The following is a 16,894-nucleotide window of genomic DNA, read 5'->3' as shown; positions in this document are numbered from 1 at the left end:
GCGTTTTGATGGCGAACTGCTTTCACTCTCTTGCTCTGGTCTACGAGTGCGCGCGCGCCCGCGATCTTACCGGAGAAGTGCCCTTAGGACCCATATAAGGAAATTCCGCTCTATCTTACGTAAGCCATACTCGAAAAAAACTTTCCGAAACTTGTGACAAACCGGAAGGAGTATTTTTGGAACAAAAATACTCCTTCAAACGTACAACTTAGTTTTTGAAACTTTGTCCATGTTTAGCATGGGAATCCAACTCTTTACCAGTGTAAAAAACTCAGTATGCATGAAATAGCATTTCACCCCCCCTTTAAAAGGGTGGTTGATTGTGATTTCACTTTTTTCATTTTAAATAGTGTGTAATGTTGCTGTTGGTGCATGAACATTATCTGCAAAGTTGCTGCGCTGAAAGTTCAATGTAAGCAGAGATATCGACTTTTAAAAATCAGGAAGTTTAATGCCTACAAAAACGACTCGAATGGGACTACAACGAGGTACTTCCCGGGTTTTATATGTAACTAACCCATGCAAAAAAGGGGGCATGGCCATATTTCTGCGGCTTTGTCGAAGAGGAGGAGTTATAGTGGAGAGCTGTAGCCATGCTGTCGAAAGTGTGTTATTTTCACCCAGCTGCCAGGTCTTCTGTGTTCGGGCTTCATACGGACGCTGTAGTTCGTCAACAATGGCTAAAATTTATGTTTGATTATGTTCCTGAAAATTTCAATCGTAATAGCTCTCTGTGCTGCGCATTTTACGGAAGACAGCTTCCAGAATCTCCACGAATTCAATGCCGGATTCAACAAGAAACTGTTACTAAAACATGAAGCAGTTCCAACTTTACAACCAGAGACAGCAGTTGTTGGGCCACAACCTGTAAGTAAGACTTAATAATTTGAAATGTATTTGCATGTATAATTTCAGACGTAATGTTTTAGTTTTATCAAGGACGTAAACAAATGCCAGCGCTGGCTTTAGTAGCCTTACACGTACAAACGCGTACAAACATTTTGAACCTGAATTTGTAATTATGCACTAATTTTGTCAATGTATTTTCCATGTATATTTTATGACGATCAATTTGATCAAGACCGTAAACCAATGCCAACGCTGTTTGTTTATAGCCAGTTAGTTCGATGCTATTTTGTGTGTATAAGACAAACGTGTATAAAGTAAAAAAAATATATATGTAGCCTAATCGCAACAGCAAACTTCAGCTGCTGAAGTTAAAACAATAACTTTAAAAAACGGTATTACTCAGTCATTTATTCAGTTATATTAAATGTTTAATCAGGAGAAAACCGTATCTCAAAAGCTAACAAGCAGCAGTAGCATTTTCAAGTAACAGCATATCGAAATACATATATAATAATAGTAGAATAGAATAGAATAATAATAATAAAAATGTACCATTCAGAAACGTTTTGTAAGAGCCGTGTTTGCGGAGGTTGCTTGACTCTCTTCTTTGCCACTTTCTGGGTCTGATATTTACATTTGACCGGAGCACATGCGACCGGAGCACATGCAACTTTCGCCCGTAAAGGTAATGGGCGTGAAGTTTCCAGACAACATGCGCTACGCAGTTTAGCCAATTACAACACACCAGCCCAACTAACCAATCTGAGCCCATTGCCTGTTTCCGAGGGAGTGTTTTCATAGAATCAGGAAGTCAACCGGTCGTTCAAATGACAGAGGAGAAAGCGGCTTACAATAAAGGAGAAATTTATGAAAAATAAGACTTAAAAAAAAAGAAAAACCCCGAAGACATGTTATATTGCACCCCATAAACACAATCATGCAAAGAAAAAAAGCAGTAAACCACCCCTTTAAATCATGCCATTTGTATTGACTTGCTGTCTGAGGAAGTTGTAACGTTAGTTGGTTAAATTAAGTCTGATGGTTTGAAATTAACACCCGCCAAATGAAAATGTTCAAAGTTCTAAAAATGAACTTTGGCGGGTATCGCTGTCAAATCACTGGCCAATTTGGCATGTTATTAGGTTTACTCACTTGCTGGGGAAATTCATGTAAACCAAATATGCTCGGATTTTGCGCAAATACTCGTGCAAAACCGTTAACTGTCTTCTCTTTCTCTGTAGTTTCTCAAATAAGAATAATCGTGATTAATTATCGCGATTATAATTTTGAGCAAAATAATCGTGATTATCATTTTAGCCATTATCGTGCAGCCCTAGCAGTAAAGCAGTATCTGCTCCAAATATCGGCCCAAGAAAATCGGCAGCCTGTATCAGTCATTGGCTAAGGCTGCTGAAAAAAAATCGGTATGGGCACTAAAAAATCCATATCGGTCGATCCCTAGAAATAATATCAACAACCCTAAAGTTGAAGACAATTCTCTTCCATGTGCATTTCATTTAGGGGTGTTACGGTTAGTATATAACCGTGAGACTGCCGGTTATAGTTGAACACCACATTAGATCTCTATAACCGCCAAAACCGTGTTATTAAAATTTCCAATATTAAAATACAGTTATTTCCAAATGTATTTGATTCTTTGCCAAGTACCAACGCAATTTTTGTTTTGTAAATCGTCAGACATGATTTTTACCACTTCATTAAGTTTTTCTTTGTAGAAAGCTTTTCTTTAAAGCGAATTTCGTTTTGTATAAATTGTATATTAATTTTAATAAATGTTTCATCAACCAATTGCATGTATTTAATATATAAAAAGCAAATGACAATATAATAACCGTGACATGGAGGCGCCGGTGCGCCGCATTCACTTGCATTCCATTGTTAAAAGCCTTTCTTTAAAGCGAATTTCGTTTTGTACAAATTGTATCTTAATTTTAATAAATGTTTCATCAACCAATTGCATGTATTTAATAAATAAAAAGCAAATGACAATATAATAACCGTGACATGGAGGCGCCGGTGCGCCGCATTCACTTGCATTGCATTGTGAACTAGAGCGCATCTCATCGTAAATAAATGAAACTCAGCGTAGGCCTATGCCTCATACATTAGCAGTAAATATTTTTGCTGCATCCTTTCTAGAACAGACAAGGGCTTTCTTGCGGCTGACATCAGCAGGTCAATTTTGTCTAAATTTGGTCAAAATGGTGCGGATGATGAGTTTTGTGATGCGGTTGCGGATTAAATAATACCCCATCAAACTCTCTATCTCTATCGATAACAACATTGAACACTACACAAATATTAATTTTATTTTATTTTATTTAGGCGATCAAATAGCTTATCAGTGTCTGCTCGTTTATTCAAACTAAGTTGTCCTATAACAGACGCACGTAGCATGTGCCTATTTCTGTTTGCATTTATTTATTAATGTTATTTAGTGCATGGTTTTGATCTTATTTTAAATGAATGTTTAAGAAGAAAAGAGCAAATTTATTGTCAGAATCATAATGAACATATTAGATGTTTTAGGCCTACTCAAGATTTCATCGTTTTAATACAAGGCCTGATATATTTCTGTTAAATTTAACTTTTTGAAGTGGCAGCGACATAACAACAACAATCAGTGTCAATGCATTGTTTGCTTCCAAAGTAAAGTTTAACTTTAATGAAACTTCCGTGTGTATCAATCCGTTGGACTCTCCGTTCATAAACGCCCCTTGAAATGCGCAATTCACAAATAAATCATTGCTTAATTAGGAAGAGGTTTGATGTCTTATATATCATAGACGCATTTAACATATAAATATACATATTTTGTTGTTAATCAAACCTTACCAGCATGCTTCGCCATTTTGTGTTCAACGTGGACACGAACAGAACCGAAAGTGAAACAGTGCGAGCTCTTCTTCTTCTTCTTTGTTTTTAACGGCGGTTGGCAACCAGCTTTTGGTGCATTACCGCCACCTTCTGCTCCGGAGTGTGAATCAGACAATAGGCTTACAATCTAGTTTCCACATAATAATAATAATAATAAAAAAACTTATAACATAGACACAATCATTCATTACCCAACACACTTTCCCATATCCCAGTTTATCCTCATAAGCTATTAAACAAACCTGTTTCCCTTAAGAAAGTTAACAATATTCTAACCTGTGCTCTGTCACCTATACTCAACAATCCTTTTAATGTTAATTCCTGCACCCCTAATTCCCTCAAATTATTCCTCATTATCACTCTCTGTTCCTCATACCTCCTACATCTTATAATTATGTGCTCCACTGACTCCTCTTCTTGACACCACTCACACAAACCTGTCTCGTGTTTTCCTATCATTTTCAGTGATTTGTTTAGAGCACCGTGCCCCAGCCTTAACCTTGTCATTACAGTTTCCTCTCTCCTGTACCCTACACCGACCTAACCTAGTTATTTTTACATTCTTTTGAATTTGATATAAATGCCTTCCTTTCTCCTCTCTCTTTCTTGCCACATTTGATTATTTTTTCCCAGATGATACTTTTGACCTCTGCTTTACTTATTTTAATTTGCATTTCTATATTTCCCTTCTTTAAAGCCTTCTTTGCCAATTCATCCACCTGCTCATTCCCTTTCACCCCTACATGTGCTGGTACCCACATAATTGTACCTGTCCTCCCTGATTTGCTATCCTTGTTACTGACTGAAGGACTTCATATAACACATCCTGACGGCTTTTTGAGTGAAAAGACCTTAAACTCACTAGGACTGAGGATGAATCAGATAATATCAGCACCTTTTCTTGTCTTGTTTTTTCCACCCATCTTAAAGGGGTGGTAAAACACCTTTTTTCGAAGGCTTGAATGTGTTTGTGGGGTTCACTGTAACATGTGTTCATGCTTCGTTTTTAAAAATTCGCATTATTTTTCACATATTTAACCATTATTCTACACTGCTCTGTCCCTCCTTGTAAAAACAGTCGGATGGATTCCGGGTTCTATGAAGCCCCGCCCTCAAAAATACGTAATGGGCTCAGATTGGTTAGCTGGCCCAGTGTGTTGTGATTCGCTAACCGCCAAGTTCACGTTGTTCAGAAACGCCCCTTACACTTACCGGTAGTTTGTGCTTCAGTAAACAACGGCGTTAATATTGCCATAGCTGCTAACGTTACCAGTTTGAGCCCGAATCAGACCCAGAGAATGTCAGTGGAGAGGATCGAGCAGAACATGTTCAAGAACGGCTGTTAAAGGACGTTTCAGAAAGGTATGTTTTTTTAAGACTACAGATCTATTGTGATCGTTATATATGACACTGTTAAGTTACTTTTGTATATTTAGAACGATTGTAGCTAAATATCTGTCGCCAGAACTATTAACCCAATACGAACACTAAACATTGGCTTTACAACAGTAGCAAAATCAAACACAAACCATGTTTAGCATGCCTGCAGATAAACAATACACAAAAGCTATAATCAAAGAATAATTTACAGTGATCGCATAAACGACAACAACCACGAACATTCCAAGTTCGCTGCGCTGGTGATATTAAACACACGTTTGTATGTGTTTGTCGGATAAGTATGAATTAGCATTTAACAAACTGGTTTGTGGAGACGAACAGCGTTCTCATTCGTTTACTTCCTCGCTACAACGTACAAATAACAATACGAACTATTACAGGAAAACGCATCAGCGAAAAAATCATACTTACAGGTTGTGGCTCGTAAACAACAGCTTCTCTTTTTAAAGTTGGAACTGCTCGATCTTTCAGGACAAGCCGTTGTGCGAATCCTGCATTGAACTCGTGTAGATTGAGGAAGCTTTCCTCTGGAAAATGTGCAGCATAGAGAGCGACATTATTATAATTTTGAGGGACCGAGTTAAAAATAAATTGTAACTGTCCTTAGGAAGACTGAACAAAGTGGACCTGCAATCTGGGTGAAAATAACAGCGTTTCGACGGCATAGCGGCAACGACTCTCTACTACCACAACAACTCTTTTCCACAGCAACATAAAATGGCCTCGCCCCCTTTATGTATTGTGTTCCCAGAGGAGGGGTTTATGTAAATATTGGGCTTAGTGATGTCAGCAAGCCCACAGGAATGTCGTGTAGTCCTTATCAGCCGTTTTCTGTAGTTCTTAGAAATTGATTTCTTTAAATGCAAATATCTCCATTTGCTTTAAACTTTGAACGTTGTAACTTTGCAGATGTTGTTTGTGCTTAAACAGCAACATTACACACTAACTAAAGTTAGAAAAGTGAAATCGTGTTTTACCACCCCTTTAACGCAACTAATACTGCCGCCATTTCCACTGTGTAAACTCCTAAAAAATCTGATGTTCTTCTATTAATTCCTATTCCTTTAGCAGGAATTGCCACCCCATATCCTGTCACTCCTGTCTCCGGTTTCTTAGAACCATCTGTATATATATGTATGTATGAATTCTTTATAATCTTTATTTATGTGGCGCTTGAATGCACTTACCAAATCTATTTGATCTTTTCCTTTCCTTTTTAACTCTAACAAATACCAGTCAATATCAGGCCAAACAAGTACCCATGGAGCCACCATCGGATATACAACTGCAGGGCTCATCTTCATATCAAATTCTCCAAATTCTATTGCTACCTCATTGCCTACTCGACTAAAATTATCTCCGTTATATCTTGCATTCTCCCATGTCTCCTGCAACACTACTTTAGTGGGGTGGAAATCATTATGTCCCTGCAAATTAGCCCAATAATTTGTCATCAACTGCCTCCTTCTTAATGCTAATGGCATTTCTCCCATTTCTACCTGCAGTGCAGGTACTGGTGAAGTTTTAAAAGCACCACTACACACTCTTAAAGCCTGTGCCTGAATCACATCTAGTTTCTTTAATAGAGATTTGGCTGCTGACCCATAAGCTACACTGCCATAATCCAACACAGATCTTATCAGTGCCACATATATTGTTTTTAATGCAGAGCAACTAGCTCCCCATTCCCTACCTGTCAAACATCTCATCACATTAATTACTTTTTTGCATTTTCCTTCTATTTTCTTTATATGATCTGCCCATGTTAACCGTGAATCAAAAATAACTCCCAAAATTTGAATGTTCCAACCCTTTCTAATTATTTCCCATACATATTTAACTTCATCCCTTCCTTAATTTGTTTCCTGGTGAAAAAGACTGTTTGTGTTTTTTCTATTGAGAACTTAAACCCCCAATCATATCCCCACTCCACCACCTCATCAATTGCTCCTTGTACTTTCCTGATTGCATGCTCCATATTCCTTCCCCTTTTCCACAAAGCTCCATCATCCGCAAACAGTGACCTCCCTACATCCATTGGCACCTTTGCGAAGACATCATCAATCATGATGATAAAAAGTAGTGGGCTAATCACACTGCCTTGAGGTGTTCCATTGCCCACAGCGTACTGACTTGACATGTCTGACCCTATTCGTACTTCAATTTTCCTTTCAAACAAAAAATTCTTTATCCAGTTAAAAACTCTTCCACCTACACCCATCAAATGCAACTTTATTAACAATCCTTCCTTCCACATCATTTCATAAGCTTTTTCTATATCAAAAAACACTGTAATGACTGATTCCTTATTGGCCTGAGCCTTTCTTATTTCATTTTCTAGTCTTATCACCGAATTCATGGTACTCCTTCCTTTCCTAAAACCACTTTGATAGTTTGCTAACTTTCCACTTTTTTCTAGTATATACGATAACCTTTCTGTTATCATCCTTTCCATAATTTTGCAAACATTTGATGTTAATGCTATTGGTCTATAACTAGTGGGTTTAGAAGGATCCTTGCCGTGTTTTCTAATTGGAACGACTACTGCCTCTTTCCATGCAATCGGTAATCTTCCCTCCTCCCACACTCTGTTATAAAGGTGCAGCAACTTTAAGAGCGCTCCTTTCCCTAGATGTTTTAGCATCACATAGCATATCTGATCTTCCTGGAGATGTTGGTTTAGCTCTATTTATTGCTCTCATCAACTCTGCCATATTAAAAGGTTAATCAATTTTATCATCAGTTTTTTTCCCTCCAGTCTAACACACCTGGATGCTGATCCATTGTTCTTTCCTTTCTCACTTTGCATACTTCTGATAGGTTATCTGAACTGTGAATTTTTACAAATGCTTTTGCCATTATCTCTGCCTTATCCTTATTGGAGATTGCTGTTCCTTCCTCAGTAATTATAGCTGGAATTTCCCATTCCCTTCTTACTCCTCCCATCCTTTTTATCATTCCCCAAACCTCTCCCACAGGTGTTGATCTTCCTATTTCATTGCAAAATTTCTTCCAACTTGCACACCATATTACTTTTTGTCTATTATTTCCTTGTATCCTTAATAACTTATCTATTTCCAACCTTTTACAAGGATTATAGTAATTTATTATAACCACTTCCTCCCCTCTTTCCCACAATACTACCACAATGTATTCTAGATCCTCTCCCTTTTCTAGTACCCTATATGGAATATCTTGCTTAATAAATGTAGCACATCCTCCTCCTCCTCCCCGTCCCCCATTATCTCTGTCATTCCTTATACCTAGGCTATATATCCCTGAATCACAAACTCTAAATTTGGTTTTAACCAAGTTTCTTGGATACATACTACATCTGGATTTACTTTCCTGTCTTTGATGAAATGTTTCAATTCCTGACCATTGGCCAGTAAGCTTCTAGCATTCCATTGTAAAATAAGAACCATTAATATTAACCAATACATGTTGCTTCCTGGCTTGACTGATTGGTGAGGTTCTCCCTCACTTCTTCCCATGTCAGTCCCACTAGTCCTAAATGATTTACTACTGCTTTGACAACCAGCTGTATTTTATCATTTTTTGATTTAACTTCAGCTGTACTGTTTATCACTCCTGCAATAAACGTCACTAAGTCCTTTTTGTCCACATAAATCTTGTCACTTGTTCTTTGTTGTTGTTCTTCCTCCCCCAATTCTGCTTGTTCTATTGTGATATTATCATGTACTCTTGACACTCTTGCTGCTTCTGCATAAGTATCATAAAATAAAATCCAGAAAATAAGAGTGGAAAAAAATTTCCACTCTTATTTTCTGGATTTTATTTTCCTGTGTCATCACCTCACATCCTCCATATGCCACATTATGGCTTCCTCCACAATTACAACATTTTGGTTGCACTCCTGTTCCACACTTTCCATAATCATGCTCGCCCCCACATCTAGCACATCTCTTCTTCTCTATACAATTATTGGCTATATGTCCAAATCTCTGACAGTTAAAACACCTCATTGGTTTTGGCACATACAGTCTCACTGGGTAGCTCATATAACCAAGGTATACCTTTTTTGGCATATTCTCCCCCTCAAATTCAATCAAAACCGTTTCACTATCCTTTTTCACTCCTCTTGTCATTTTTAATCTTTGTGCACTCACTAATTCCCCCCCTTTAATATGTCTCTTAAGTTCTTCCATTCCTACATTCATTGGTATCCCTGAGATCACTCCTTTGCATCCTCCTCCATTTCGTGCTCCCACCCTCCTTGTGTTTATCACTTTCAGTTTTCCAATCTCTTTTACTTTGAATGCTTTCTCAAATTGATCTTCATTAGCACACTTGACCAACAAATTTCCATCATTTAGGACCTTTGCATATACTATCTCCCCTATCTTACTTGCCAGATGTTTTGTTAATACAAACGGGTTGATAATCTTCATGTTCTCTTGATCTTTATCATTGACTCTTATTATGACTATAAGATTATCTTGTATTTCCTTCTTATTTTGCTCTTGTCCTTCTTCCTCACTTTCAGACCCCTCATCATTTTCATTTCTTATTCTTTTATTCCCTTTAACTTGACTGTCTTTCTTTTTTGAAAACTCTCCCTTCCTTTTTCCCTCATTTTCTTCATCTTTCCCTTCACTATAGTCCATTTCTGCCCACCTACCTACGTCTGATCCATTCACGAAGCAGTCGTGCTCAACCGCTCCTAATACAGTATTTCCAATGTTTTTTGAATTTCCCGCTTTCAGTCGATTACTATTTCCTTGATCACGTCCTGCTGATGTCGCCGCCATTCCAGCCGCTTCTCCCCCAGCGCGAGCTCGAAACACATCACTCTTCTTCTTCTTCTTTTCAAGTTTAATGGCGGTTGGCAAACCAAACTTAAATGGTGCATTCCCGCCACAAACTGGATTGGAGTGTGGATAACGTTATGGTAGTAGTGACCTAAATCCTGTTACTTAAATTAGTTTATTTTAAGAAATTAAATACTTCTTCATATATTTTAAATTGCTTTGGGCCATTAGGCCTACCTAATAAATCTTGGACAGAAAAAAAACTTCCATTTCCATTTCTCTTAACCCATTTGTGCCCAAATTTTTCTGAATGGTTTCATGCATATAATCCTGTTAATAGTGTCCTATGTGAACATGTTCTGCATTTATTTTCCCCAGGTTTTTTTTTTCTTTCTTGAAAATCACATTTGAATGTACGGCAACGATAGTTGCCGGTGGGCAAATATGTTGCACCCCCTCAATGTAAAATATGAATAGGAGGAGAACATTTGGCATTTATCTCAAAATAACTGCTTTCAACAGATCAATCTTAATTCATAAACAAATTTATTTTGTATAAAAGTCGAAGAACATTTGATGCAGACCCCAAAAAAAACTGCATCTATCTTATAATCTCTTGAATATGAAAACACAACAAACAACAAATCCATTTGCTATAACCATTGTGCGCTGTTCAGGGTCTTTTTGACCCACATTTCTAACTTTCATTCATGGGGATAACATGGATAATTTGACATGGTTTAGTGTAAGATTTTTGCCCATCTTTTGGAAAATGCTGTTTTAAAAGTAACAAATTATCACTTTAACCAGTGGATTATGGAGGGATTATTGGGTCAGATTTAAAACTAAAAGTCTAAAACTAAAAGTCTTAAACGAAAACTAAAAGTCTAAATTTGAAACTAAAAGTCTAAGTCGAAAACTAAAAGTCGAAAATGAATTTGGTATTTAGGATTGGGCATTTGGTATTTAGGATTGGGCATTTGGTCATTTAGGATTTAGGATTGGGCATTTAGGGATTGAGGAGTGTATGCAACAGTGTATGTTACAGCCCTGCTCACTCGCTCTGTTTGGTTTCATTACAGTGCTCCTTAGCACTAGGAGCTCCATCTGCTGTCCATAAGATGCCTCTGCGCACCAGCCATTTCAAACCCAGCCTCCAGTATTTGGGCCACGCCTCCTTATTTGCATGCACTCCTCAATCCTCAATCGTCAAATGCCCAATCCTAAATCCCCAAATTCCCAATCCTAAATCCTAAATGGCTAAATGATTAAATGCCCAATCCTAAATACCAAATTCCCAATCCTTAATCCCTAAATGCCCAATCCTAAATCCTAAATGACCAAATGCCCAATCCTAAATCCCCAAATTCCCAATCCTAAATCCTAAATGGCTAAATGATTAAATGCCCAACCCTAAATACCAAATTCCCAATCCTTAATCCCTAAATGCCCAATCCTAAATCCTAAATGACCAAATGCCCAATCCTAAACACAAAATGCCCTATCCTAAATACAAAATGCCCTATCCTAAATACCAAATTTATTTTCGACTTAGACTTTTAGTTTTCGACTTAGACATTGGCTGTGTCCAAATTCAGGGTCTACATCCTTCGGAGTACTCATTTGAAGGATGTTACGTCACAGCGCCGCTACGAAGGCTGTCCAAATTCGTAGGATCCTTCAAATGCGGCCCACAAATACGTCCTCCTTTTCCCCGAATTGGAAGGATGGGTGTGGTGGATCCTTTCCCGTCCTACCTATCCCATAATTCTTTTCGGCAGAGCGTAATGGCGGACGAAGCGAGCGGTTGCCATGGAGGTAGCGGAGTGGGAGAGGGAGAGGGAGAGGGAGAGGAGTAACGTTATGCTTTTCGATGTAAGTTTTTTAAAAACTGGCTTTTCAAAAAAATATATTTTTTCAGTGATTGTCTAGTTAGGCATTTTTTTTTTTTTTTTACATTTGTACGTTTATGTAAAAAAAAAAAAAACATTACTTTCCTAAACTAGCTTCTTCCTTACTGCCTGTGTGAATATCCCCTTACACACAGCTAATTTGTTAGTGATTGAAGCTGTTTTTTAACGCTTCTAGGGCGACTGTAAAAAATAGTTCTAGGGACGAAAGAGCAGACAGAAGTGTTTATGTCACGGTTGCTAGGCGACAGGATATGAGCAACGGGTAAGGGAGGGAACTGAAAGAAGGGTAGGCTGTCCAAATTCACAAACACCGACTTCCGGGTTTTGCGGTCGTCGGAGGACCCCTCCTCCTTCAACCGGGTAGGAAGGATCCTAAGGAGGATGCAGACCCTGAATTTGGACACAGCCATTTAGTTTCAAATTTAGACTTTTAGTTTTCGTTTAAGACTTTTAGTTTTAGACTTTTAGTTTTAAATCTGACCCAATAATCCCTCCATACTTTTGAGCCAGGAAAAGACCCAAGCAATCCAGGGAATTACAGACCTATAGCGCTGACTTCACATTTAGGGAAATTAATGGAGAAAATGATAGTGGCCAGACTAAATTATTTTTTGGAGAAGAAATGTTTCCTTAAAGATTCGCAAACTGGTTTCAGCTTTGGTAAAGTTATGTAATGAAGTGGAGAAAACATTGATTATGAGGGAGGTAATGGTGGCTGTGTTTTTAGATATTGAATAAAAAAAACATACAACACTATGTGGAGAGAAGGGCTATTGATCAAACTGGATGGAATGGGAATTGGTGGGAAAATGTAAAATTTTATACTGGACTTCCAGATGAATTTACAGTAGAGAGTGGAATTCCTCAAGGAAGTTTTATTTAATTTAATTTGATGATTCATGATATATTTGTAAAACTAGGACAAGAAAGTGAAGTATTACTGTATGCAGATGATGCTGTGATATGGAAAAGAGGTAGAAATATTCGATACCAATAATCATGCAAAAGAGAATTAAGTCATTAGAACAATGGGGAATTGACTGGGGATTTAAATTTTCCTCACAAAAATCAAATGTGATGTTCTTTACAAGAAAGAAAGTCGCTGATGACCACAAATTGTTTATTTATAACCAAACTCTAGAGAGAGTCACAAAATTTAAATCTCTAGGAGTTTGGATGGATGAAAAACTTAGCCTACATGGAAATATCATATAGCCTACAGTAAATCACATTGGCCCTCATTTATCAATCTTGCGTAGAAACGGGCGTATATATTGGCGTAAGATTATGCTTACACTCTTCTCATCGCCTGATTTATGAAGCTGTGCGTACCTTTGAAATTCTGGTGTACGCAATACCTGCCCTTGATAAATGCCGCGGCTGAAATCGATCGTCATTAGAATAACACGCCCCTATATATTCAAGTCTCCGCTTCCCCCACGCCCTCATTTTACGCCATGGACACACGGAAGACGGCAAAGAAGAGAAACTTCTTTGAGAAAGAGAAAGCGAAACCAGGGAAGTGGAAAGAAACAAAATTGATTTCTAGATTTTTATTATTAATGACGCTTATTGTTATTTAGAAGAAGAATGTCGTTATTATTATTATTTGTATTATTATTATTATTATTATTTAAAATAAGAAGAATGGCATTTTTATTATTTTGTCAGTCTGAATTATTTTTTTGGTCATTGAAAGCCTTTCATTACTAAACCCAGACAGTCCGTGCACACCTGCCGGGCCTAACCCTGGCCTAACCATCGTTTCAAAGAATAGTACAACGGCGAGCGCGTCGAGTATAAACGCCTCGTCCGTTTGGGGAGGTGCGCGTGCAGTCTGCGGAGACTCGCGCTGCGGAGCCAGGCGAAAGTATAAACAAGGCTTGAAACGTCAGGTAAAGCGCACAGGCTCGCAACTTAAGGAATACATATGCCTACAATTCAAATGCTTTGGTAAATTCACACAAATTAAACATTGAAGTCCATGTTGCACAAAAATAAACACTGAAGTTTATAATTACTATGTTGTTGTTGTTTTTTTACAGTGGGTCATAATATATTATATCTTTTAGTTTGTCAGTGCGTTTTGTGGTGTTAGGAATTGTTTTTCTGCGCATTCCCGCACTCAAAACGTGCGTACACCACCTCCTGAGCTGGCGTAGGATTTGAGCGTGCCGTACGCCAACGTCCATATTGATAAATCTCAAAGTCACCGTGGTTTTAGGTGTACGCCAGGTGTACGCTGGAAATTTGGTGTACGCACTTTTGATAAATGAGGGCCATTGAAACTAAATGTAAAAAAGTCATAAATATGATGAGAATGATTACTGGGCATAACTGGGGAGCAGATAAACAATCTTTAATGGATATAACATTAATCAGGTCCGTTGTAGATTATGGTTGTATAGTATAAAGCACAGCAAGTCAAAAGAATTTTAAAAAGATAGATATAATTCAGTTTTGAGCACTGAGAAATGGCCATAGGTGCTATTAAAATGACTCCAACAACTGCTATACTGGTAGAGAGAAAGGACGCCCCACTTACATTAAGATTCATTAAGCTGGCATTTACATATTGAGTTAGGCTGCTAGGAAGTAGTAATAATCCAGCAGGGTCAGTATTAAATGATTGTTGGGAATATCAAACAAAGGATAAAGGGTTTGGATGGGGCATACATCATTTAGCAGAACAGTACGACATTAAAGAGTTAGCATTTAGTCCTGCAATAGTTATGAGTGAAGTTCCTCCCTGGATGCTTCAATTCCAGAAGTCAACATAGAACTAGTGAAAGAAATGAGAGAACACTCAGATGATCAGAGTTTTGCATGGTATAGTGAAAGATATGTGTCTTCTTCAGTTATGGTTTTATTAACATTTACACACATGGATCAAAAGACCAAAATGGTCACTGTGGTATAGGAATTTAAAAAAGGTATGAAGTATAGACTAAATAATTACCTTTCAGTATATTCAATTGAAATGACTGGTACAATAACAGCATTAAAGTGGGTAGAAGAGATAAAACCATTAAAATCACTAATATGTTCAGATTCAATGGATGTATTACAGAGCTTAGAAAGTGGAGTTTCAGTCAGAGATGAGCTACTAGTAGAGAGTAGAAATATACTGTTAAATATTCAAAGCCTAGGAATAACAGTTCAGTTCTGTTGAGCTCCAGCACACACTGGAATTACAGGTAATGAAAAGGCAGATGATTAAGATAAATAAGGCACTAAAAATTAAAGAAATAGAAATGAATGTTTCAATAGGGAAAGGAGAAGCAAAAGCTAAAATAAAATTTGAAATGACAAAGACATGGCAACAAGAATGGGAAGCAGAACCTAAGGCTAGGCAATATTACAATATTCAGAAACTGGTTGGAGGAAAAATAATTAATATGAAAAATGGGAAGGAAGAAATAGTATACTCAAGATTAAGAATGGGACACACAGGACTGAATGCAACACTGACTACGTTTACATGCAGCCAATAACCCGTTCAAAACCGTGATATTAGCAATAACCCGGTCGCGCACGGCCATGTAAACGCCGGCAAAAACACGAATATGCTCATATCCCGGTTTTTAAAAACCCGGATATGATCCCTGGGGTACCCCTTTTCTAACCCGAATATTTGGTCATGTAAACGCGTATCGGCATATCCCCATCAAAAGGAACATTGATTTGTGTTCTGCGCATGTTCTATTCGCAAGGAATCTTGGTCTTTTGAGTAGAGACGGCGCATACAGGCCCTGTCCCAAATGGCACACTCCGGACTTGTGGACTTCCTCAGAGTCCACACTTTGGTGACGTCATGTAGTGCAGACCTATAGGGCCCTTGGCGCGAGCCCACGAGGGCGCATTGAGAAGTATTTTTGGGACAGACTTGATCGTCACGCCGGAAATAAAGGCCTGGTTGTTGTTGGACAGGAGAAATCACATTTTTGCACTCCGACGTCTTATCTGCATGTCAACTACACATCCTAATTTTACAGTTCTATATTTTGATATTGTGCATATCATGATATCAATATATATCATGATAGATATATCATGCTTATTTAAATGATGTATACAGTTGTAGCCCACATAATAATACATAATGTTCCATTTGAACTAAGATTACAATTTTAAAACATAATTTAAACATAATTTAAATTTTTCAATTTACATGTTTCAATATTCATACTGTGTAAATGACTCAGTAAAGCCCTGCCATTCGGTTCTATTCATTTAATGAATCATAATGCGATCGTATTATTAATGTTTTGAGACATCAACCACTGGTCGATGACCACAATGTTTGTATAAACTGTAGGTAAAATGTACATTTACAGTGTTCCTCCTGCTCCTCCTTGCACAAAGGCGGAAGTAGCGGTCCTGCTGCTGGGTTGTTGCTCTCCTACGGCCTCCTCCACGTCTCCTGATGTACTGGCCTGTCTCCTGGTAGCACCTCCATGCTCTGGACACTACGCTGACAGACACAGCAAACCTTCTAGCCACAGCTCGCATTGATGTGCCATCCTGGATGAGCTGCACTACCTGAGCCACTTGTGTGGGTTGTAGACTCCATCTCATGCTACCACTAGAGTGAAAGCACCGCCAGCATTCAAAAGTGACCAAAACATCAGCCAGGAAGCATAGGAACTGAGAAGTGGTCTGTGGTCACCACCTGCAGAACCACTCCTTTATTGGGGGTGTCTTGCTAATTGCCTATAATTTCCACCTGTTGTCTATTCCATTTGCACAACAGCATGTGAAATTGATTGTCAATCAGTGTTGCTTCCTAAGTGGACAGTTTGATTTCACAGAAGTGTGATTGACTTGGAGTTGCATTGTGTTGTTTAAGTGTTCCCTTTATTTTTTTGAGCAGTGTATTTACAATCATATCAAACAGAAATAAAGCACAAACATTTGCTTGACCATCAGCAACAGCAGCACATTGCAGAATTATTTATTTAACCCCAACTCTCTTTGCAGAAACACAATCATTGCTCTCCTCGTCTCCCTGAACATTTCCTCCTGCATAATCTATTTTTCTTGTTCTCCTTTTCACTGCAA

The 16,894-nt window shown here is 38.1% G+C and overlaps 1 protein-coding gene across 1 annotated transcript in view; it reads right to left on the bottom strand.

The window, feature by feature from the left end:
* Nucleotides 1–3,767, bottom strand: part of LOC307163620 (GTPase IMAP family member 9-like) — a 49,272-nt gene extending 45,505 nt beyond the window's left edge. Inside the window, exon 1 of the mRNA XM_079879745.1 lies at nt 3,706–3,767. Within this exon, the coding sequence (XP_079735871.1) occupies nt 3,706–3,721 (16 nt within the window). The 5' untranslated portion in view covers nt 3,722–3,767. The remainder of the gene's footprint in view (nt 1–3,705) is intronic.
* Between the last annotated feature and the right edge of the window lie 13,127 nt (nt 3,768–16,894).

This window comes from Squalius cephalus (genome assembly GCF_949319135.1).
Source record: "Squalius cephalus genome assembly, chromosome: 1".
Classification (NCBI taxonomy): Eukaryota; Metazoa; Chordata; class Actinopteri; order Cypriniformes; family Leuciscidae; genus Squalius; species Squalius cephalus.
Note: the sequence above shows the minus strand (reverse complement) of the source record. Positions and strands in the feature narration are given on the sequence as shown.